The following is a 25,801-nucleotide window of genomic DNA, read 5'->3' as shown; positions in this document are numbered from 1 at the left end:
GGGACAAGACTGGATGGGAAAAGTCTAGAAGTGTCAGCAAGGAGTTTGAAGAATGCCAACAGCACTACTGGAAAGTAAGCAAATTGTATTTAAGATGACTGTGAGCAAAACAGTGTCCTGCAGAACAGGTGTGTTTTACAAAGGCAGAGACGGAGCAAAATGGTTGAGGATGTAGTGGAGTTTGATTCTAAAAAGACATGGATGCTAAGAAACACAGGGAAAAGGCTAGAAGAGAGGTCATCGGGGGAGGTGAGAGATGGTGGAGACAAGGATATGCAGAACTGAGTAGGCAGTGTGATGACCAGAAGCAGAGGGCTGGTGATGGGTCACACCGATGGTGGAATGACTGGCACCCATGCTCCAGTAGAATGCCAGTGCATGGTCAGCAACCTGGTACCCTTTTACCACAGAACATTAGAGAGATACTATTATAGGAGACTGTACTCCCTAACACTCGGTAAAAAGAAAGCACCCTGGGGTGCCTGGGTGGCTTAGTCGGTTGAACATCCGACTTCGTCTCAGGTCATACTCTCGCGATTTGTGACATTGAGCCCCTCGTCTGGTTCTGCGCTGACAGTGCAGAGCCTGCTTGAGATTCTCTCTCTCTCCCTGCCCCTCCCCAACTTGCGTGCGCGCACACACCCCGTGTGTGTGTGTGTGTGTGTGTGTGTGTGTGCGCGCGCGCACAAGCTCTCAAAATAAATCAATAAACTAAAAAAAAAAGGCATCCTATCTTTGTTAAAGAATATGTGGGGCTAAAAAATAAAATTAAAAAAAAAAAGAATATGTGGGGCTAGCTACCAAATATTAAATTTTCTAATAAAGAGGGTTTCTTGCTTTAAGGTTTAGCCAAGGACCTAAAAAACCAGTTTCTGGTTTTAACAGTCCCCCTCCCCCATTCATTCAACTCACATTATTTAGCTCACACCACTTGCCAGCGCCATGCTAGAGCTTTTTTTTAAAAAAAATTAACATAAGACCATCCATGCCTTTAAGGAGTTTATAATCTCCAGAAATATGTATTCTGAGTTCTGAGAAAATGAATTTGAAATGAAATTAAACGTATGTGTTAGAGCAGTGCTTCTCAAATGGGACTGTGCATACAGGTAACCTTGGATTTGTATTGGAATGCAGATTCTGATTCAATAGGTCTGATTCAATGGAGCCCGAGAGTTTACATTTCTAACAAGTTTCCAGGTGATGCTGCTGTGGCTGGTCCACGAGCCACACCTGGAGTAATGAAGACTCGAGCAGAAAAGATTCCTTGCTTCCCCATTTCTATTGACTCCAATCTATAAAGTCCTGAGAATCTTCCCTCTTTTCCTTGCTAACTCTCCTGTCCATGCATTTTTCTTAATAAAAAGGGGGGGGGGGGGGGTAAGAAAACCTCACAAAGGGCTTTTTCTTCCAAGCGACTATTAGCTACACACACTGCTTTCGTGAACATGTCAAACATCTATCTCCTGTGATTAAATACTTCTGTGGAACCGCTTATATTTCACACAGAGCACCTAGATACTCAGTAAAAGAATAAGAGACTGGGAACAGCAATTAATTCTAGTTATGCCATATGGCAGTACAGAACACTGGCTGGAGCCTGAAAACTCCATTTCACAGGAGCCTTACTTATTCTGAATTTTAATCATTGTAGGATCAGCAAACATATGCCTACCAACCTGCTCCATTTACACAAAATTCTAAAGAATAATCACACTGCACACTCAAAAATGATTGGTTTTTCCCACATGGACTTAAAATTTCTCTCCTATTGGATTCTCAAAATAAAGTAGGTGCTGACAGCTCCAGTTTCATTTCCCTTTTAAATAAAATCTTCAAGCAATTCTTTTAATGAATAGAATCCCTGGCTTTTCATTTCATTATCAGCGCACAGTTTTGCACGGGTGAAATTATCTCTGGTTCTGGATTCCCCAGTGCTGGGGTTGGTTCAGGTGCTGGCTCCCCATGCCTGTGGACCCCCTCCATCATCCTGTCAGTGCTGGGACACCCACTCCGCCATACTCTCTCCATTTCACCTCTCTCCAGAATGGAGACATTATCATTTTCAACACACGCTCCACTCCCCTGTCCTCTTAGAGCTAAGATACTTTCATCTCCTGTACATCTAATAATTTCAAGATAAGGACAGAAAAATCAGTTCTTGTTCTGTGAACTTTTGTCTCCAGTGCTTGAGAGACTATCCTAATATCCCCCGAACATGTTTTAGTGATAACATTTACTGCACTAGGGCCAAAATGATTTTCTGCCACTTTCAATTCTAGTTCAATAAAAGAATAAGAGCTTTGTTTCTAACCTCTGTCATTTTTAATACCATAAAGTGATTTTAAAAATGTAAAATTGAGTTCCATTTCCTACTGGACCACCAATCTCATATTAGCTTTCCTTTTATCAAATTTATGAGAAAAGTCAGAAATTGCCTTTCCTTAAAAAAAAATCAAAATTTCAGGATCTCCTGGGCAGAATGCTTGAATTGAATTTTAGCACTCCATAATTGCTGGCCTAGAAGTTTTAAACAAGTATAAAAGTTAGCTACTTATGGCAGAAATAACAAACTAGAGGATTATCCTTTACTTCACTTAGAAAAGCAAAAGTCATAATGCTATTCCTAGAAAATTACATCCTTAAAAATCCCAAATATGTTTATTACATTTCCAAACTGAGGAAGTCTGTGGTTTTCTGAAACCACAGTGAATTAAGTCCATGATTTCTGAATAATATTAATATAATAATTTTTTATATTATATTATGAAAATTTTCTAATATGCATAAATATTAAAAGAACTCCATATATACCTACAGCCTAGCCTCTATGACTCACATTTTGTTATATTTGCTTTGTCACATATCCATCCATCCATCCACTCATCCACTCATCCATCTTCTTTTGGATGGATTCCAAAATAAATTAGTATACATTAGACATTAGTATACTCCACCTAATCAATTCAGCATGCATGTATAATTGACTAAACTTCAATATTTGTTACAATTCTTTTAAACCAATAATCTTTGAAAGATGCCAATTCATTTTTTGTAATGGCTAAGTGAACTAAGCAACTAATTATAAATTCTAAATCCTAAATCCTAATCTTTTATTAATTCTATTACTTTGTGTAATTTCTTATATCTCAGTTCTTTCATCAACAAAGGCACAAGGGCACTTAACAGACATGGTAAAAGGTCTCAATTACCAAATTGCAAGATGGACCTTGTGGGTATGGCAGAAGTCACAAATAAGAGAGACACTCCTCAGTATAACTTAGAGAAATAGCTAATGGAGATTATGCGGACATAAAGTTTTTGGTAAGTTATAATAAGAACCTCAACAAGGCTCACCAACTCAGGAAGGAGTTTGAGTTCGAGCATTAAATAATAATGCATCTCATATAAGCCACACTGTTTCTCCGATACAACAATCTGAAGCCGGACTTTTGAAGACTAGGTCACTCCAGGAACAAATTTGGCAACAAAGTACTGGCATCAAAATGGAGTTTTCTTGGGTTTGCAAAGCTGCGGTATTACTGATTTGTAAACTCCCTAATAATGGACTACAGTAAAAGTTGCCACGGGGAGAGCTGCGCCTTCCTTTATGAGCTGTTTGTTCCCCTACACTGGTCTTCCTTTTTTTTTTTTTTCTTTCAGAGGATTGGCCCTGGAAGGGGCATCCTTTGAAGCCTGAAGAATCAAAGCTATTGCAAAGCACTGCTGAGAGTTTTGAAAGAAATATGAAGAAACTACATTGGACCTGGGGCGATAGGCTGAGATCTTCCCAAACGGGTCAGCAGTAGGTCTGTAAAATATTCCCATTGCCAAGGAGGCGGTGACATCTTGTGTAAATCAAAAACTAAAACCCTAAGAAATCTCATTTCCATTTTAAATGCATGGGGGTTAAATATGGATATCTAGCACTGGAGAAGTTCCTGTGGGATTGATTTTTTCCCCCGTCTTCTCTGAGCCCTTTCCTGAGCGTGATAAGTAGGACCGCATTTCATTACCAACCCTGCTAGCACTGCACTTTGGGGAGACTAGATGAGTGTACACAGTGGGGGAGAAGATCCGGCTTCCAAAGAAGATATGATTCACGTGGTGTGATGATAAAAACCCACTTTAGGCCCAACTCATTTTCAGCAGAATTGTGAAATAAAATAAAATCCCAAGGAAATGAAATTTCCTGCATCATTTTCCAAATTTAAAAATCATAGCGACATTATAAAGGAAAATCAAATAGAGGCTTCAAACTTTGGTTGGTAATGTTTGCAGTTTTGTAACACTTGGAAAAAAAAAAATTCCAAACAATGTGATGAGAGAGGCAACTTTGAAAAACAACATAAGATCGGCATTAGGGGAATCTTCAATTGAATGAGTCAGCGTTAGAAAAATAACATCCGAACAAAGAGTTTGGCTTCTGACGGCTGACCCAGTGCTCTTGTATTTCTCTCCCCTTTGCTCTACTTTCACAAAGTGGATACAGAGTGGGTCTATAGCTGAAATAAGAGAAAACAAGCAAATTAGAGAAAACCACAATCCGGAAGGCCCCACAACCACAAGGTCCCTGGAAATCCACAAATAGATGAACGCAGAGAGGCATTTTTTCATTGGCTTTCTATAAGCCGAGGAAATAGTGCAGGGCTGGGATAAAAGACTAGCTCCAGATAAAATGAGACTTAAAATCAAGGGAAGATGAAGACAGTGATTTTATACAAATGATCTTTTCACACAATGTATGAATTAAGAACCTCCATTTATAGACAAATATACAAGCTTCCTGTATTAAAAAAACAGACACAGGATTTTCTGAGACCTTTCAAGACAAATCCATATTAAGTAGATAATAGGAATGTGCCCAAGCGATAATGATAGCTGTAATTCCATCAGGAATAAAGCAAATTTCAGCGACCTCACTGTATGGCTAAGGAGTAGTGCTCAGCTTATTACTCTGATGAGTTAGTCCAATCTAAAGGGTGCAAGTTCAGTTACTTGCCTGCCTCCTAGGTCACATTTCAAAATTCCTTTCACAATAGAACATGTTATTCCGTTTAAAGAGAGCAGTACTCGGAATTTTTATTAAAACTTTTGGAAGGAACAAATTTATTCATCCATGCTTTTGAAAAAACCCACCTATTACTTAGCATGAAAAAATACTATTATATATCAGAGTTACTTATATAAAAATACTTATTTTATAGGATGCCCAAAGAGAGAAGAAGTTTCTGCTCACTACTATCACAATAGCCCAGTGTAAAAGAAACAAAAAATGGATCAATTTAATCTTGGAGCTGGTACCAAACCCAAGATATCCTCACAAGTGAAAGAATACATAGGATTATCATCATCATAACATCAAAAGGCAAGTTATACACTTCAAGGCTGCTTGGGAAGAGCAGAAGGCTTGCTAGGAAAGAACACATACTGAGATGATTTTCCCTTCCAGGTTAAGCCAAGAGACCAGAAGTGGGTAATGTTATATCAGTCTCACCTGCAGAGCATTTCAGACTCAAAGAACAATAAATATAACCCCTCACTGCCACATAAGTATATTCCCCCAAATCTTTTAACACAGTCGTGAAATCTCAACATACACTCACTGAATAACAGAACACTAGTATACAGGAATTTGGCATATAAACGATCAGTTGAGAGCCCTGAAGTTTTGGCGGGGTTTTGTTTCTTTCTTAGTTTAAGGCTGGGAGGCAGGGATGGGACTAGAAAAGGAAAAAATAAATTATCAACCTTTGAGATGTGGTCAAATTATTGCTATGACTTTTGAACCTCTTTTAGAGCTATTGAAACTTAGATGGATGGTATAATTATTTCCTACTCTTTCTTTTCTCTGAGTTGGCACTGAAACTCCAGTGTAAGTAGCAAAATGAAACATCAGAAAGATGTTGTGAGCAAATATCTAAACTTGCAAGCAACACAAATGTATTAATTAATATAACAGCACATTACACCTTAGTTCTCTTTAAGCATGCTTCATTTGAATGTGTTTTCTTTTGGGGTGTTTAAGCTCATTAACCAGCACTTAAGAAGAGTGAAACCCTCTATGTAATTAATGGTAATAGTATTTACGGTATACTATTTTGAAACTTTTAACTCCCAAGAGTTGTATCAGACTAACTTTTTGTCTCTCCTCCTATAAAACAAAGGCCATCCGATGATCATCTTAAGCTAAATCCTACTTTATAGTTAAATCCACGGTAAACCGAAAAGAAACACTTGAAGTTCTCAAAGAAACTGGAATTGTTATTATGATATTCATATTAATGTATCATGTTTCATGCAGAGCTGGACTAGCCACCCACAATGAAACATGTTCAAGATACTCTTCCAGCCTATGCATTAAATGTCCTGGGTTTTGTGGCTTTTTTGCCGTAATCCTGTTACAGAAAGTTATTTCTTGATTTCTTTCCATTTCAATATGCTATAAATCTACCTGTCTCTTTTTGGAACTCCTTTAAGTTTCACAGAAGGAAACAATACTCCAAGTTTGTTTCCATTGGCTCCAGCCTTCACTTCCAACAGTGAGCATAAATGGTTGTTCCAAAACAGGCCATCAAGAGAGAATATGTATGTCCCTACCTTAGTAATAAAAATATTCTATTTTCTTCATTCCTTCCCCCACTCTCAATGTATCCTTGCTGTCAGATGGCCTCCCCTGAATGAAACTTTTAAGAAATGCTCGACTGTTTTGGCAAATGCATGAGACTGCCATCCAGCTTCTACGTGCAGATCGTCTGCTTCATTCCAGGTGTCCCACATCTGGCGCGGATCCTGCAGTGACCAGCGTAATAAAACAGGAGGAGCCTGTGCCTGGCTTTCATCCTAATCATACTCTAAAGAGCTCAGTGAAAACTTGGACTCAGAATGTGAAAGCTGTTAGATTTTAGGGAGAAGGTTTAAATGAGGCAGTTGGAAGAAGAGCAATGAATATCACAGCTCAGGACATGGAATACCACACAAGGGCTCCACTTCTTTGAAAGCACCCATTTTTTCATTTTGTCTTATGTGGCATACATGATCCTTCATTGGTAATACATGTAAGCCAAAAAAACTAGTATGCAGATGGAGATACAGAGATGATTTTTGTTTGTTTTTTAAAATATTTTTTAAATGTTTATTTATTTTTGAGAGAGAGAGAGAGAGAGAGAGAGAGAGAGACCGAGTGTGAGCGGGGGAGGGGCAGAGAGAGAGAGGGAGACACAGAATCCAAAGCAGGCTCCAGGCTCTGAGCTGTCAGCACAAAACCTGGTGCAGGGCTCAAACCCACGAACTGCAAGATCATGACCCGAGCTGAAGTCAGACGCTCAACTGACTGAGCCACTCAGGCATGCCTTGTTTGTCTGTTTTTAAGTCTGTGAGGAAAGAGAATGGCCAAGCCACTGGTTCTGGAAAACAGATGAGCACTTGGAGGACACCCACGACTCTGGACACAGCTTTCATTTCCTGGGGTCAGTCGGGCTAGACAACAGAAAAGTAGCAAACGGCACATTTTATAATGTGACAGCTGTGACAGTCAGACACTGGGACTTACAGTAATTCCATAGTCATGGCAAACACCACTGAATTCTGAGTCACCCTAAAAATTAGGGCCAACCCTCTAAAGTTTACCAAGAATCAGAGGCAGTGCTCTTTTCACTCCTCTCTACCCTTCTCGTTCTCACGCAGCTCAACTTGAGGAAAGAATTAGAGAAAGTGAACCAAGAAAATAACAATAGAATGGAAAGGTGTGTGTGTGTGTGTGTGTGTGTGTGTGTGTGTGTGTGTGGGTGTGTGTGAAATATATGTGTGTGTGTATATACATACAGTATTTATATCCATCTAGTGGCTTTCTCAGATTACCTTGAGATTTTTTTACCCACCTTCAACCCTGAAGTGTCAGATGATAGTTTTAGATAGGTTCCTACCTCTCAAAATGTACCAAATCCTAAAATATAATTGGCTTAATATGATTAAAGATACAATGTTAGAAGCAACTTTCAGTGATTCTTTCCATGTTACATGTCCACTTACCATATACATTTAACTCTCAAGTTTTTTGATTTCCAAATTTCTTTTCACACCTGGCTTTTTGTCATAAGATACAGTACCACACAACAAGAGTAAATGTAGCTGGTATTGTACAAGCTTTCGGTATCCGTACAAATAGTGTATGATGGGGACCAGCCGTCAATAGGACTGTAGAAGCAATATGGCTGAAGAAGAGTGTTCAGTAAAACAAGGGTTACATTAAGGGGATGATGATTGAATGGGTGGATGTAAGGCAATTTCAAACAGCTTGCCAAAGGAAAGCCTCATTTTTCCATTTTCTGGTACAATATCTAATTTCTGGCTCCTCATTTCCTCCATGATCTGATAATTATGAAATTCTAAATAAAGTGTCATCTTTCTTGCAACAAATCAATGAACAGAAAGCTCCCATCAGATGTTTCCTAAAGCTCCTGCTGATTGTTTCCTGAACGTCTATCCCACAAACCGCACAGCAAGCTCTTGGAGAACAAGGAACCCTCTCGACCCCGTACCAAAGACAGCTTCTGTGAGTGTGCATGGGTGTGTGTGTGTGCATGGGTGTGTGTGTATGTGTGTGCATTTAAAAAGAGGACTAAGAAGTAACAAGCAATTGATAATAATGAGTGACCACAAAATCACCTTTTACTACCAATTTCAGATTGAAGTTTAGCCCTTTCCAAACGCTGTGGTACAAATATGGAAAAGGAAAACTCCTCCTCGTTGTATATTTGTCCATACAGATACAGTAACACTCATTTTTTTTTTGCATTCCTTATCACAAATTTATACCCATAGCACCATCAATACACAATTATGTTCTGGGCATCCGTCTCCCTATAACACAATTTGAAGTAATGCCACCTCCATTCCTTATGCAAAGCTTATAATACTCCTGTAAATACAAAGGTCAACTTGTGAAAATTAAAAAAAAAAATTCTATGGGTTACTAACTAAACCTTCAGATACACAGGTAAGCCTAAACTTATCTACTAATAAAGTAACATTATGGAGAAACTTATTTTAAACACTCTTCCAGCCTACCAAAAATTACAGATATTCTCACTTTTGCAAAAAGCTCCCATCTTCTGCATTCTGTTTGTTTCAATTATTCAGGGCAACCCAGGCTGATAATTACACAGTCCCCAGTTGCTGAGTAAAAGTGATGCTTAATTAGCCAGCAGGAAAGATCGATTAAAATCCAGCAGGGCATCTTGTGAGGTTCTCTCACATTTCTGGAGGGAATAGATTCTGGCTGTGCCCTTCCAAAGGATAAAATTCCCTGCTTCTAAGGAGTTTCAGTGAGCTTTAAAAGTAGATGCTAAGATCAGTCAGGCACACAAATTAAATCCCAGTCATAACCCTACAGATGTTCTCCCTTTTCTAAGAGTACTTAGTTCAAACATTCTGAACCGTATTGCCATTGGGTTGAGAAAAGCTTAAAATAACATTCAACTTATCCCCCAAATCTCTTTCAGTTACCACATTTCAAGCAAAAGATGGCCAGGAAATACACTGTAAAAGAAAAATTTTATTCTTTCTCCCCCAAGCAAATGTATGTATGTATCTGTCAGATGCTCACATTCTAAAAGGTACAAATTAGGTCAGGACCTCTCATTTTAAAAAGTCAATGACCATGGTACTCTAAACCAGTCTGAGACTAAAACATTCCAATATGGCCAAAGAATCATCTGGTAAGTCTGGTTTAAGTTTTCTTTTTTTTTTTTATAAATTTTTTTTTTCAACGTTTATTTATTTTTGGGACAGAGAGAGACAGAGCATGAACAGGGGAGGGGCAGAGAGAGAGGGAGACACAGAATCGGAAACAGGCTCCAGGCTCTGAGCCATCAGCCCAGAGCCTGACGCGGGGCTTGAACTCACGGACCGCGAGATCGTGACCTGGCTGAAGTCGGACGCTTAACCGACTGCTCCACCCAGGCACCCCTAAGTTTTCTATTAAGGAAGGAGATGTGGAAGTAAAATCAGAGCCAAAAATCACAACAAAAATTATGTCATACCGCCTAACATCTTCCCTTTAGTAACTTGGACAGGCATAAATGTTTAGTTTTTCACACATTTGGCCAAAGTATTCAATAAAGATGAACACAACAGTCCACAGCTAAAGGCAGATTCTTTATCTTCAGGTACATAATTATAAAAATAGTTTTATTTTGGTATACTAACTACACTAATCATGCCTGCCTACCTCCAATTCAATTCAGTAAATATTTAGTAAGCCTCTATCAAGTATAAAGAACTATGATAAGTACATCTTACCTCTTTAATGTATAAGTAGATTTTAGTGGTTATAAATTGTGTAAAAGCTGACAAAGAAAAATGGAACCAGTTTATACAAACCTAGTTTTGATTTGCTGGAAGCCTCTTAGTATATGGTCTCTGTGGTCCCTTGCAGTAGCACTGAGGTTCTCATTCCGCAAACCTTCTGCCAAGAACTCCTCAGCATCTAAAAGAAATGGAAAGTTGATCAACAGAAAAGAAGTAATAAGGGAGAATAGGAAAATCTGAAGGATTAAGAAATGGGTATTCTTTTCTCTTCAAAAACTTTAAAGTTGCAAAGCAATGTGAGTGCACTTACTACCACTGAACCACACACTTAGTAATGGTTCAAACAGTACATTTTATGCTATGTAAATTTTACCTGAATAGAAAATAAATAAAACTTTATGTGCCTATAAGTGATGCCTTCTGATAATCCAAGACCTTGCTATAAAGTTGGAATGCTAACACATATGTTAATCACAAAAAATAACTATTTTCTAAGAAACATGTAAATATTAATTGTCTCTGATAGCAGAGGATGGACGGTCAATTTCATAAACCTATAAATATCATAAACCAGTAATAGGTCATAGGCCAACAGAAATGAGAAAGAAATACCAATAAATACAGCTGAAATAAAAAATAGAGTGGAACTACAAAATCAGGAACAAAAGGACAGGCACTCAAAGAAGAAAGATTGATTAGCAAAAGCATTATCAATGAAAATGACAATCTAACCAAGTGAAGGAACTCACATGGAAAGAAAAATGTGTCCAAGAGAAGGAAACTGCAATTAATGTGAACATACATTATAAAATAGGGACATGATAGGGACTCCTGGGTGGCTCAGTCAGTTCAGCATTGACTTCGGCTCAGGTCATGATCTCATAGTTCGTGAGTTCTAGCCCCGCATTGGGCTCTGTGCTGACAGCTGGGAGCCTGGAGCCTGCTTTGGATTCTGTGTCTCCCTCTGTCTCTGCCCCTCCCCAACTTGCACTCTGTCTCTCGCTCTCAAGAATAAACATTAACTAAATTAAATAAACAAAATCAAATAAGGACATGATAGAAATATATAGCATGAAACAAATCATGTTATGCTGAAAGAAATGGGGGGGGGCATCTAGATATCTTCAAAGATAAAATACATTGATAATGATTACAATTGTCAGAAATACTAGCTACATACTTAGTATGCAGAAAAGGGCTATTACCCCTAAAATATATATAAATAACACAGTCAAAATTTCCCACATTAAAAAACAGTGCCTGCAATATAAAACTGTGTCATATACACTATAAAAATAATGTTATGAATTTATACAGTTGGGTTACATAAGCATGCTTAAAAATTTGTTTTACATTCACACCATTCAACAACACCAAAGCAAAACAAAACAATCTTAGATAGCCCTCACCAGTACTTTTGATGAGGTATAAAGTTCTGGAAATTAAAAGTTTCACAGTGGACTGTCACCAACTTCCAGGGTTTGCACCACATCTATTGCATGTGTCATTTATGGGTTCTTTTAAAGTTCTCTGAAGGCTAAAGAATGAGGAAATGGGAAGTTGAATTAAAAGATAAAAATAAATGCTACCCAAAATTCAATGAATGTAATACACCTACTAATATGGACAAGGACACATGATCATCTCAATAGAAACAGAAAAAAGCATTTGGCAAACATTCAAGATAAAAAATACTCAACAAACCAGAATAGAAGGAAACTTTATCAGCCTGATAAAGAGCAGCTACAAAAAACTCCACAGCTAACATCATACTTCATATCAAAGACTGATGTTTTCCCCCTGTTCCGAAGATCAGAAACAAAATAAGAATGTTCTGTTCTCATCACATATACTCAAAATTGTACTGTTGCTAGCCAGGGCAATTGCACAAGAAAATGAAATTAAAATAGTCCAGATTAGAAAGGAAGAAGTGAAACTATCTCTACTTGCAGATTACATATTCTTGTGTATAGAAAACCCTAAGGAATCCACTAAAAAAAGCTATTAGAACTAATAAATTCAGTAAGTTTGCAGGAAACAAGATTAATGTACAAAAGCAATTGTCTTTCTGTAGAGTTGCAATGAACAAACCAAAAATGAAATTAGAAAAATTCCACTTAAGATAGCATAAAACAGAATTAAACACTTAGAAATAAATTTAACAAAAGTAACACAAGACTTAAACTCTTAAAATTGCAAAAAAAAAAAACTGTTACAAGAAATTAAAGATCTAAATAAATGGAAAGACATCCATGTTCAGAGATGGAAAGACTTACTATTGTTAAAACGGCAATATTCCTCAAATTGATCTAAAGATTTAATGCAATCCCTATAAAAATCTTGGTTGGATTTTTTGCAGAAATTGATAAGCTACTCCTAAAATTCATGTGGAAATTCATGGAACCCAGAATAGCCAAAACAATTTTGAAAACGAAGAACAATTTGGACAATTCACATTTTCTGATTTCAAAACTTACTATAAAGTTACAACAATCAAGACAATACAGTAGCAGCAGAAAGGCAGACACATAAATCAAAGGAATAAAATGAAAACTTCACAAACAGGCCTTCACATTTATAGTCAATAAATTTTTGACAAGGATGTTAAGACAATTCAATAGGAAAAAAAATTTTTTTCAACAAATAGTGCTGGAACTACTGAATATCCATACGTAAAAACCCGAAGTTGGATCCCTACCTCAAACAATATACAAAAATGAATGCAAAATGGATCAAAGACCTAAATGTAAAATGTAAAACTATAAAGCTCTTAGAAGAAAACAAGCATAAATCCTTGTGACCTTGGATTAGGTAATATTTCTAAAATTAGGTAAGTGTGTTGGATGTGATGCCAAAAGAATAAGCAACAAAAGAAACAATAAATTGGACATCAAAAATTAAAAATCACTGTGCTTCAAAGGATGTCATCAAGAAAGCAAAGAGACAACCCACAGAACAGGAGAAAAATTTTGCAAATCATATAGCTGACAAGAGACTTCTATGTAGAATATATAGAGAATTCTTACAACTCAATAATAAAAAGACAAACAATTCAATTTTTTATTTTATTCTTTTATTTAAATTCAAGTTAATTAACATATAGTGTAGTATTGGTTTCAGGAGTAGAATTCAGTTCATCACTTACATACAACACCCAGTGCTCATCCCAAGTACGCTCCTTGATACACATCACCCATCTGGCCCATTCTTCACTCACCACCCCTCCAGGAACCCTCAGTTTGTTCTCTGGATTTAAGAGTCTCTTGTGGTTTCTCTCTCTCTGTTTTTATTTTATTTTTCCTTCCCTTCATCTATGTTCATCTGCTTTGTTTCTTAACACTTCAATTTTAAAATGAGCAAAGGAGATGAACAGACATTTACTCCCCTCAAAAATATACAAATGGCCAATGAGCACATGAAAAAATGCTCAACATCAACTGTCATCAGGGAAATGCAAATCAAAACCACAAGGAGATACCACTTCACACTCACTAGGATGGCTGTAGTCAAAAGATGGACAAAAATGAATGTCAAAGATGCAGAAAAATTGAGACCCTCATATATTGCTGTTGGCAATGTAAAATGGCGTTGCTGCTATGTAAAACAGTCTTGCAGTTTCTCAAAAGGCTAAACAGAGAGTTACCAAAAGACCCAGCCATTCCACTACTAGATATATACCCAAGAGAAATGAAAACAAATGCTCATAACAGCATTATTCTTACTAGTCAGTACGTATGTGGAAACAACCCAAATGTCTATCAACTGATGAATGTGTTATATCTATACAGTGGAATACTATTCAGCAATAAAAAAAAAAATGAAACGAAATGCCACATGCTACAATATGGGTGAATCTCCAAAACTATTATAGTAAGTGAAAGAAATTAGTCACAAGGACCACATATTGTATAAATCAATTCACATGAAATACACAGAATAGGCAAATCTATGGAAACAGATTAGTGGATGCCTACAACTGCAGGAGGGAGGGGAATTGGGGAGTGATGGCTCAGGGGTTTAAGTCTTCATTCGGGATGATGAAAATGTTCTAAAATTTGTTGTGGTAATAATTGCACAACTCTGTGGATACACTAAAAGCCACTGAATTGTACACTTAAAGTGTAGGGTAGGTTGCATGGTATATGAACTGCATATCATCTCAATGAAGCTGTTAAAAAATTAAATAAATAAATAACAACATCTACAGATATCCTTCTCAACTTTCAAAACTGAAGGAAAATGAAAACATCCCTCAAGGACCCAGACAGAAAAAATAAGTTTCTTACAAAACAATGGAGTCAGAATGTCCTCTCCACAAAATAAACATCAGAAGATGAAAGTTTTACAGAGTTTTAAAGGAAAAATTCTGTGTTCAAGAATTCTAAACATAGCCAAGATGTTGGTTGTAAGAAGGAGACCAGAAAAACATTTTCAAACAGTTGTGGCTCTCAATGTCTACCACCTACATTCTTTTCCTGAAGAAAATCTTTTCAACGATACACTCTGAATGGCCAAAAGACACACGAAAAGATATTCAACCATTTACAACACCATTTACAATGATGGAACTAGAATGTGTTATGCTAAGTGAAATAAGTCAGTCAGAGAAAGATAAATACCATATGATTTCACTCATGTGGAATTTAAGAAACAAAACAGATGAACATATGGGAAGCGGGGGTAAGAGAGGGAAACAAACCACAAGAAACTTTTAATGATAGAGAACAAAATGAGGGTTGATGGAGGGAGGTGAGTGGGGAGACGGGCTAGATGGGGGATGGGTATTAAGGAGGGCATGTGTTGTGATGAGCACTGGATGCTGTATGTAAGTGATGAGTCACTGAATTATATTCCTGAAACCAATATGGCACCGTATGTTAACTCAAATTTGAATATAAAAAAATAAATAAAACATCAGCTATATATGTAATTTGAAATTTTCTAGTAGCCTCATTTCAAAAAGTACCAAAAAAAGATGGAATTAATTTTAGTGATGTTTACTTATTTTTTCCAATCCAACAGATCCAAAATATTATCATTTCAATACATTGTCAATATAAAAATTTTTGTTGTGGTATTTTATCTTTTTTGTAGTAAATTTTCAAAACCTCGTGTGTATTTTATACTTGACAACACATATCAGTTCAGACTAGTCACATTTCAAATGTTCAATAGCCATAAGTGGAGAGCAGCTACTGCTTTGGATAGTACAGATATAGAGGATTTAAATAATATAATTAATAAGGTAGATGTTAGGAGTGAACTAAACTCTGCAACCTAAGAATAGAATATATTCTAAAAACTAAGCTCAACCTAAAAATAGAATTTACAACTGACAAAAAATTTATAAAGTTGATTAAACACTGGATTACAAAGGAAACATCAATAGTTTCTTTAAAACTCAAAATGAGAAAGATCTTGTTTTATGACCACAATGAAATAAAACCAAAACTTAAAATCAAAAAGAGTAAACAGGGGCATCTGGATGGCTCAGTTGGTTAAGCCTCCAACACTTGATTTCAGCTCAGGTCATGATCTCACCATTGGTGAGATGGGGCCCTGCGCCTGGCTGTGTGCTAACAGCGCAGAGCCTCCTTGGGATTCTCTCTCTTCCTGTTTCTCTGCCCCTCTCTCTCTACCAAAATAAATAAACATTAAAAGAAAGAGTAAACAAACCCTGCCACACCTAGACATTGAAAACACACTCCTACTTATGTCATGGATCAGAAAGGAAACTCAAAACTACAATTACAACCTACTGAGAAAGTAGCCTGGATAAAACATTATAAGATATAACCAGTGTTGTATTGAGTGACAAATTCATAGACTTAAATATCTCCAGTATTAAATAAGAGAGAATGAAAATTAATACAGTAAGCACCAAACTCAAGAAACCAGAAAAGAGCAATAAAACAAGTCTATGGCAAATAGGAAGAAGGAAACAATAAAGATAAAAGCAGAATTAATAAATCAGAACAGTGGCTGTCGTAACAGTGCTCTCTGGAGTCATAAGCCTCTGATAAGGAAGAGAAAAAGCAGGGGCAGGTCAAGTGAGCGAGACTCTGGGAAATCCCCTCCTTTCCCCTCACTCCCCTTTGTCTGAATCACAAGCACTTGGCTTTTATCTATTTATACACTGTGATTTCACATAATACTTTAACTTTGAAAGGGTTCCATTGCACAACTTAATGGTTAAAAAAGCACTGACCTTAAATCAGTGGGGGGAAAAATGTGTAAATGCTAAATAAGTGTTAACAGCTGGGAATTTTCAGAGGTGAGGGGGAAATCCAATAAGCTAATAAACCATCAGCAAAGGTAATCAAGGAAAAAGGAAAGAAAGCACGAATATACAGAAATGAAGCAGAATTAAAAGGAAGCAACAACAAATACATGAATTTTAATAAGTATGAAATATTTCATAAAGCTGGTGAGATTTCAAGTTATTTTAATTTTCTTCTTTGTGCTTTTATGTATTCTGCATTTTGTGATATTATCTTTCTCTCCCCTTTGAGAGGTTCTTTTCTTTTTTTTTTTTTAACATTTATTTATTTTTGAGACAGAGAGAGACAGAGCATGAACTGGGGAGGGTCAGAGAAAGAGGGAGACATAGAATCTGAAACAGGCTCCAGGCTCTGAGCTGTCAGCACAGAGCCCAACGCGGGGCTTGAACTCATGGACCACGAGATCATGACCTGAGCCGAAGTCGGCTGCTTAACCGACTGAACCACCAGGCGCCCCTGAGAGGTTATTTTCAAAAGCAAGATGCTATGCAAACAAAATAAAATGTCATGCAAATAAATTTGAAAACCTCAGTGAAACAGTTTCTGAGAAAAAAATAAATTTCTAAAACTGAATTGAGAATGGAAAACCTGAATCTGGAACATGCTAATAACCAGGGAAAAAGAAGAAATGTTGGTCAAATTGTTAAAAAAAAAATTCAGATTCATACAGTTGTATAAATGTCTTTCAAAGTTTTAAGTAATAAATCATTCCCGTACTACATGAACTGTCCCAGTGCACAGAACAGAATGCTTCTTTTTTTTTTTTAAATGTTTATTTATTTCTGAGACAGAGAGAGACACACAGCATGAGCGGGGGAGGGGCAGAGAGAGGGAGAGACACAGAATCCGAAGCAGGCTCCAGGCTCTGAGCTGTCAGCCCAGAGCCCGACACAGGGCTCAAACCCACAAACTGTGAGATCATGACCTGAGCCGAGGTCAGACGCTCAACCGACTGAGCCACCCAGGTGCCCCAACATAATGCTTCTTTAACTATTTGTTATAAGCCAGCATAATCCCAGTTCTAAAAGAGCATAAAAAGGAATCAGTTTAAAGTTAATGTAAATACAAAAATCCTAAATGAAGTACTAGTAAGTCAAACTTAGCAGTACATTAAAAGAATAATATAAAGTTTATCCTGGGAATATAACGATGTTTGAATATTATTGATGTGTTACATACTTATTTAGTATGTTAAAGAAGAGATCTATACAAGCAGGTGATAAATGGCAAAAACCTCACCTCATGATATTTATTATCTATTTGTGACAAAACTGTATTTTTAAATTTTTTTTTATTGAAATTCTAGTTAGCTAACATAAATGACAAAACTGTATTTAGTAGAAGTAAAAAAATACCTTCTTAGCCTAAGAAATATATATATCACAAACCATCATAATATTTATGCCTAAAAAACTAAAATCATTATTATTAAAGAAGAAGATTGGTTTGGGGCACCTGGGTGACTCAGTCGGTTAAGCAGCTGACTTCAGCTCAGGTCATGATCTCGTGGTTCACGAGTTCGAGCCTCGCATCAGGCTCTGTGCTGACAGCTCAGAGCCTGGAGCCAGCTTCGGATTCTGTGTCTCCCTCTCTCTCTGCCCCTGCCCCACTTATGCTCCTTCTCTCTCTCTTTCTCTCTCAAACGTAAATAAACATTAAAAAAAAAAAAAAGAACAAGAATTGGTTTGCCAACTACTCCCACTATTAATTAATTAACACTGTTCTGGAGGTTCTAGACAAAAAGAAGCCTAAGGAGGAAAAATAAAACTGTCATTATGCAGATATTATAATCAAATATATACAAACTTAAAACTCTGAACTTGAAAACTTTTAGAACTTGTAAGAATTTGGTAGGGTAGCCAGAAGATAAATATTTTAAAAATCAATAGCTTGCTGGGTAATAGTACAATAATTTGTGTTGGACTAACTTTTGCAAAGATAAGAATTATCAACAAAATATTTAAAAACAACCATTTTAAGGCACCAAACAGTACCCAAAGGCAGGCAGAAACTGGCCGGAATTTGACTGTTGAAAGAAAGGAACTGCAGAATGAGACTTGCATTTTTACAGCTTTTCCTCTAAGGGTACACCCAACCCGTGTGGGATAGAGTAACTGAGGAATACCCTCAGGCAAAGCTTAATGGAAGGTGGGACATCATCAAATGCCAATACTTACATATATTCAGTGTCCCAGAAGAGCAGAAAGAAATGGGTAAACAAGCAAACAAACAAACAAAAACCACAGAAGAAATAACAGCTGAAAATTTTCAATTTTGGTAAAAAGTATTAATTTATAGGTTCAAGAAGCTCAGTGCACATCAAATAAGATAAATATAAAGAAAACTAAATGTAGGCATATTATAGTCATGCTGCAGAAAACCAAAGATAAAGAGAAAAATTTCAAAGAAGGCAGAGAAAATGACCCATTACATATAGGAGAATAAGGATAGGAATAAAAGTGACTGTTCATCAAAAATAATAGAGGCCAGAAGACACTAGAATGACATCTTTAAAGTGCTGAGAAGAAAAAGAAAAAAATAAAAACAAAAAAACCTGTCAACCCAGAATTCTATATCCAGTGACAACAGTCATCAAAATGTGAAGGCAAAATAAAGACATTTTTTGGATAAATAAAAATGGAGAACATTTTTTGCTAGGAAACCTGCACTAAAAGAAATCTAAAGGAAATTCATCAAGCTGCACCAGTGGGAAACTCAGATCAAAAGGGGCACCAAAGTGCTAAGTATGTGGGTATATATAAAACATTATCACTTTTTTTCTCTTCTTAATTTCTTCAAAAGACAGCTGGCAAGTTAAACCACAGATAAACACTGCATTTTGTTATTTATAACATAGGTATGTGTAAAATATATGGCAACAACAGAGGATGGGGGAGGCAGGTAAGTGAAACCAGTTTATTGGCACAATATTAACCTAAGAAGACTGTGGCAAATTAAGGATATTGTAATCACTGGAGTAAATCTAACAAACAAAATAAAACAAAGACGTACAGTTTTTAGAAACAGAGAAATCAAAGTGGAATACTAAAAAGCATTTGATTACTTTTTAACAAGGCAAGTGTAACTAAAAAATGTGACAATTGGAAAACATATAGTAAATGGTAGACTCTAAATCCATTCATAACAATAATTATATTAGATATAAATGAACTAAACACTCCAATTAAAAAGCAGAGGGGTGCCTGGGTGGCTCAGTCGGTTAAGTGTCCAACTTCGGCTCAGGTCATGATCTCACAGTTTGTGAGTTCAAGCCCCTCATTGGGCTCTGTGCTGACAGCTCAGAGCCTGGAGCCTGCTTTGGATTCTGTGTCTCCCTTTTTCTCTGCCCAATCCCCACTTCCTCTCTGCCTCTCTCTGTCTCTCAAAAATAAATAAACACTTGAAAATTTTTTTTAAAAAAGCAGAGTACGTGATAATCAAAAAGAATGAAATCTTGCCATTTGCAACTACATGGGTGGAACTTTAGGGTATTATGCTAAGTGAAATTAGTCAGAGAAAGACAAATATCATATGACTTCACTCATATGAGGACTTTAAGACACAGAATAGATGAATACAATGGAAGGGAAGCAAAAATAATATAAAAACAGGGAGGGGGACAAAACATAAGAGACTCTTAAATATGGAGAACAAACAGAGGGTTACTGGAGGGATTGTGGGAAGGGGGAGGAGGTAAATGGTTAAGAGGCATTAAGGAACCTACTCCTGAAATCATTGCTGCACTATATGCTAACTAACTTGGATGTGAATTAAAAAAATAAAATAAATTAAATTAAATAAATAAACCTAAAAAATTTTTAAAAAGCAGAGTACGTTTGACTGAATAAGAATGCAAGACAATTACATGCTATCTACAAGGAACACACTTTAAATATAAACACACAGGCTGAAAATAAAAGAATGGAAGTGATATAGAAGCAAACAGCAAGCATAAAGAAGTTAGAATGGCTATATTAATGTAAGACAAAGGAGACTTCAAGACAGGGAGTATTACCAGAAATAAAGAGGGATATTTCATTATGATAAAAAGGCCAAGTCATAAGGAAGATAGAATCATAGATGTGTATGCACATAACAAGAGCTACAAAATACCTGAAGCAAATTCTGACCAAATTAAAGTGAGGAAAAGACATGTCTACAATCATAGTTGGGGATTTTACCAGCCTCCTTCAGAAACTAATAGAACAACTAGAAGAATAATCACTAAGGAGATAGAGGACCTGACCAACACCATCAGTCACTTTGACCTAATTGACATCCATAGAATGATCTATTCAACAACTGCAGAATATACATTTTTTTTAATGCACATGGTATGTTCAGCAAAATATACCTATTCTAGGCCATAAAATAAGTCTTCATAAATGCCCAAAGCCTAAAACCTTATAGAATATGTTCCCTGACCACAAAAGAATTTAGAAATTAGTAACAATAAGATATCTAAAAAGATTCAACAGTTAGAAATAAAATAAACCAAGGAAGAAATAGTATTCTTTGAATAAAACGAATATTTCAAACAGAATGACTATAAAATACAACATATTTAAATTTATGGGATTTATAGATTCCTGCAGTTAAGGGAAATGTATAGTTTTAAATGTTCGTGTTAGAGAAGAAGAAAGTTTTAAAATCAATGATCTAAGTCTTCACCTTAAAAAACTAAAAAAATATAAGTAAATTAAACCCCAAGTAGAAAAAAGAAAATAATAAAGATAAGGGTAGAAATCAATTTAAAAAGCAGAATAAACATTAGTTGGTTCTTTCTAATGACCAATAAATTTGATAAACCCCTAACAGTTTTATCAAGATCCATCAAAGGAAAGAAAAAACCCCCACAAATTACCAATATCAGGAATGAAGAAAGGGATATTATTAAAAACCTCACAGAAGTTGAAAGAATACTAAGGGAATATTATCAACATCTTGTTGCCAATAAATTTGACAACTTACATTAAACCGACAAACTCCTTGAAAAGCACAATTTACCAAAATGTGCAAGATGAAATACAAAATCCAAATAGCCCTATACCTATAAAAGAAATTGAATGCATAGTTTAAAAAAAAAAAAAAAAAACTTTCCAGAAAGGTTAGGCCCAGATGATTTCACAAGTGATTTCTACCAAACATTTAAGCTAGAAAGAATACCAATCTTACACAAACTCTTAGAGAAAACAGAGTAGTGTGAGCACCTTCTAATTCATTTTATGAAGCCAGCATAACTCTGATACCAAAACTTGATAAAGATATTAAGAGAAGAAAAATTACAGATCAGTGTATAATACATTTGCCCTTCAGTTTAGAAGCTAAGGCTAATCACAGTGAATGTGATCTGAACACACTGCTCAGCACTGCATGGGAAAGAGAATTTAAAAGGTCCCTCAGTATATCACCTCCCTTATGTAACCAAGCTTACCACTCTATCTGATAGGCTTTCTGTTAAGTATCAATCATTTTAAAACAAAATCTTTTCTAATATAAATATCATATCACACTACATCAGAAGACATCGGGTTTCCTATGAGGTAGATACTACTGTCCCATTTTCTGGATGAGAAAACAAAGGTTAAAAAAAACTTGCTCCCAGGTGACACACCTAGCAAAGATATGAGCTCAAGCAGTCTGGTTCCAGAGCCTGAGCTCTTAATTACTACCCTGTGCTGCTCCTCCAAATACATTAATCCAGTAACATAATTATAGGTAAATAAATTATGGTGTATCATATTTGAATACTATGCAACCATTAAAGTATCCAGACAGATTGAGAGAGGAAAAGAAAAAAGAGATATTTCTCAGACTTTAAAAAATAAACACAAACATATTTTACCTTTCCCTCTAATAAAAAAGGTATTGCTGCTCATTGTAGAAAATTTGGAAAATACAGAAATTGATATAAGGAAGAAAATTGCAATTACTTGCAATTCCACCATTCTTTCAGTTTTTATTCTCTGCCAACATGACCTTTTAATCTTCATTTACAAAAATAAGATATCAAATGTCCTGAGGTAATTTTACACTCAACTTTGGTTATTGGTTGGGATGCCTGGGTGGCTCAGTTGGCTAAGCCTCTGACTTTGGTTCAGGTCATGACCTCACGGTTCGTGAGTTCAAGTCCCCCATTGGGCTCTATGCTGACAGCTCAGAGCCTGGAGCTGCTTCAGATTCTGTGTGTGTGTCTCTCTCTCTCTGCCCCTCCCCTGCTCGTGCTCTGTCTCTGTCTCTCTCTCAAAAATAAATAAACATTTAAAAAAAGAAAAATAACGATAACAACTAAAAAAATGAACTTTAAAAAGAAAAAAAACCATATCATAGATCCACATAATGAAATATTATATAGCCATTTAAACATAATATTCACGATGAAATTTTAAGAAATTCAGAAAATTCTTATAGTGTACTTTTAACAAAATACAGAAGAAGAAAAAGGAGGAGGAGGAGGAGAAAGAGGAAGAAATTGGAAGACTGACTTTACTCAACTTCAAGACTTGCTATAATGTTGCAGTGATCAAGACAGAGTGGTATTGTTGAAAGATTGGACACACAGATCAATGAAACACAACAGAGAGTCTAGGGATAGGCCCACACAGAGTCCACTGATTTTTGATAAAGGAGTAAAGGCAATTCAACGGAGAGGGAATAGTCTTTAACAAATGGTGCTGGAACAACTGGACATCCATTCACCAAATTTTTTTTGAAAAGACACAGATCTTTACACCTTTCACAAAAATTAACTCAAAGTGGATCACAGACCTAAGTGTAAAACATAAAACTATAAAACTTTAGAAGATAACACAGGAAAAAATGTAGGTGACCTTGTTTTTGGCAATAAGCTTTTAGCTACAACACCAAAAGCATGATCCATGGAAGAAATAATTGGTAAGTTAGACTTCATTAAAATGGAAAACTTCTGCTCTGCAAAAGACAATAGGAGAATGAAAAGACAAGACACAGACTGATAGAAAATCTTTGCAAAATATACAACTGATAAAGGACTGGTAACTAAAATACACAAAGAATTCTTAAAACTCAACAATGAGAAAATTAAAAACCAATTTGAAAATGGACAAAAGATCTGAGCAGATACCTCACCAGAGATGATATACAGAAGATGAAAAACCATATGAATAGATGCTCAGCGTTACGTGTCACTAAGGAATTGCAAACTAAAACAATAAGAAATCACTACATGCCTATTAGAACAGCAGTATTTACCCAATTGAACTGAAAATGTATGCCCACACAAAAACCTGTACGTGGATGTTTACAGCAGTTTTATTCATAATTGCCAAAACTTGGAAGCAACCAAGATGTCTGTCTGTAGGTGAATGGATAAATAAACATCCAGACAATGGAATGCTATTCAGTACTAACAAGCAATGAGCTATGAAGCCATGAAAAGATATGGGGAAATCTTAAGTGCATATTACTAAGTGGAAGAGGCCAATCTGAAAAGGCTACATATTGTGTAATTCCAATTATATGACATTCTGGAAAAGGCAACACTATAGAGACAGTAAAAAGATCAGTGGTTGGCAAGGGGTCCAACAGGAGTGGGGAAGGGGTGAATAGGTGAAGCTCAGAGGATTTTGAGGGCAGTGAAACCAGACTATATGATACTTTAATGGTGGATACACAACATTATGCATTTGTCAAAACCTGTAGAACTTTACAACACAGAGTGAGCCTTAATGTCTACAAATTAAAAAAAAAAAAAACAACAACAACAACCAACATTTAGGAGGTTGGGGGATCTCAGGAAAGAATGCAGATTGTAGCAACATAATCTCACTGTATTACCAATAATGGGGGGAAACCTCACTGAAGGGGATGGGGGAAAAGGTACTGACCTAAGTAACTTTGGAAATAAGTGGAGTTTATAAGACTAAAGGCAAAAGAAACTGCACATAAATACTGGTCTTCAGTCAATGAAACTGGGAAACTGGTCTTTTGTTTCCCAAAGGTGTATGGGTTAATGATTCTTATATTGCTATATGTGTATATTCTGATCAAACAATAAATGGATGATGAATGGTTGGAACCAGGTTTCTCCCTGTTGGAATGGAAAGAAGAGCAGGTATGAAGAATAGCAAGGAGAGGAGTGTAGAATGAATTAGAATTGAAGACATTGTAAAAACTCATGTCTAATTTTACATAGATACAGATGGTTATATAGAGGATTTTTTATAGATATATGTGTATATGGGATTATTATAAACACATGTGTTTCTTTGCTCTGTCAACGGAGAGGCCCTAAAAGAAACATCCCAGTACCGATGAGCTCACCCAGAACCCAGATCTTGGTTTCTAATACCGATTTTCAATAAAAAGGAAAAAATCTCCTTGGAGAAATGGCTGATTCTAGAACTGGGGCAGGAGATATACAAGATGAGCCTGGAGTATGTTGTAGTGCCAGAAAGTAAGAATATGCCCCGAACACACACTCACACACACATGATGAGCATATCAAAAAAGTCACAGAAGCCACGTAAAAGAGGTCCCAATGGCCAAAGCTGGAACAATTTGAGCAATAAAATAAAGTAATATCGGATTACAATTCAAAGTATAAAATAAGTATTCTTCATTAGTCCATACATTTAAACAAGTAACTCAGTAAATTAATAAATGGGAATGAAGAGACAAATCTCCAGTGCAGACGCATTCCAAATAATTTATGTAGATACTTCACTTCAAAGAAGGGGGAACATATGGGGTGCCTGGGTGGCTCAGTCGGTTAAACACCTGACTCTTGATTTCAGTTCAGGTTATGACCTCATGGTTTGTGGGTTCGTGCCCCAAGGCAGGCTTTTCATTGCCAGTGTGGAGCCTGCTTGAGGTTCCCTCTCCCTCTTTCTCTGCCCCTCCCCTGCTCGCACTCTGTCTCTCTCTCTCTCAAAATAAATAAATGTAAAAAAAAAATTGTTTAAGAAGAGGGAACATAAACTGCCACCCCTTAAGTGTAGGCTTCACATACAGACTTCCTTCTAAAGAATGCAGTACTGAAAGGCGGAATAAAGAGTAACTTTACAGTAAAGAAACCAGACAAACATTGCATCAACCAGGTGATCAAGGTCAATACCAACAGTCATGAATCATCTTAATATTACATACCCTCAACATGTGATAAGAATGGCACTTTACCACTGTGATATTCCTCACCAAAATTCATAGCCCTAGTCTAGTCATGAGAAAAACAT

General features: G+C 36.3%; 1 protein-coding gene across 1 annotated transcript in view; it reads right to left on the bottom strand.

Annotated features, from left to right (window-relative positions):
• SKAP1 (src kinase associated phosphoprotein 1) overlaps window positions 1-25,801 on the bottom strand; it is a 291,445-nt gene that overhangs the window by 238,617 nt on the left and 27,027 nt on the right. Inside the window, exon 2 of the mRNA XM_040497891.1 lies at window positions 10,381-10,486. Within this exon, the coding sequence (XP_040353825.1) occupies window positions 10,381-10,486 (106 nt within the window). The remainder of the gene's footprint in view (window positions 1-10,380; window positions 10,487-25,801) is intronic.

Source organism: Herpailurus yagouaroundi, unplaced genomic scaffold (assembly GCF_014898765.1).
Source record: "Herpailurus yagouaroundi ecotype Mexico unplaced genomic scaffold, PumYag 189, whole genome shotgun sequence".
In the NCBI taxonomy this organism is placed as follows: domain Eukaryota; kingdom Metazoa; phylum Chordata; class Mammalia; order Carnivora; family Felidae; genus Herpailurus; species Herpailurus yagouaroundi.
The sequence above is the reverse complement of the archived record's forward strand: the minus strand, read 5'-3'. Positions and strand labels throughout refer to the sequence as shown.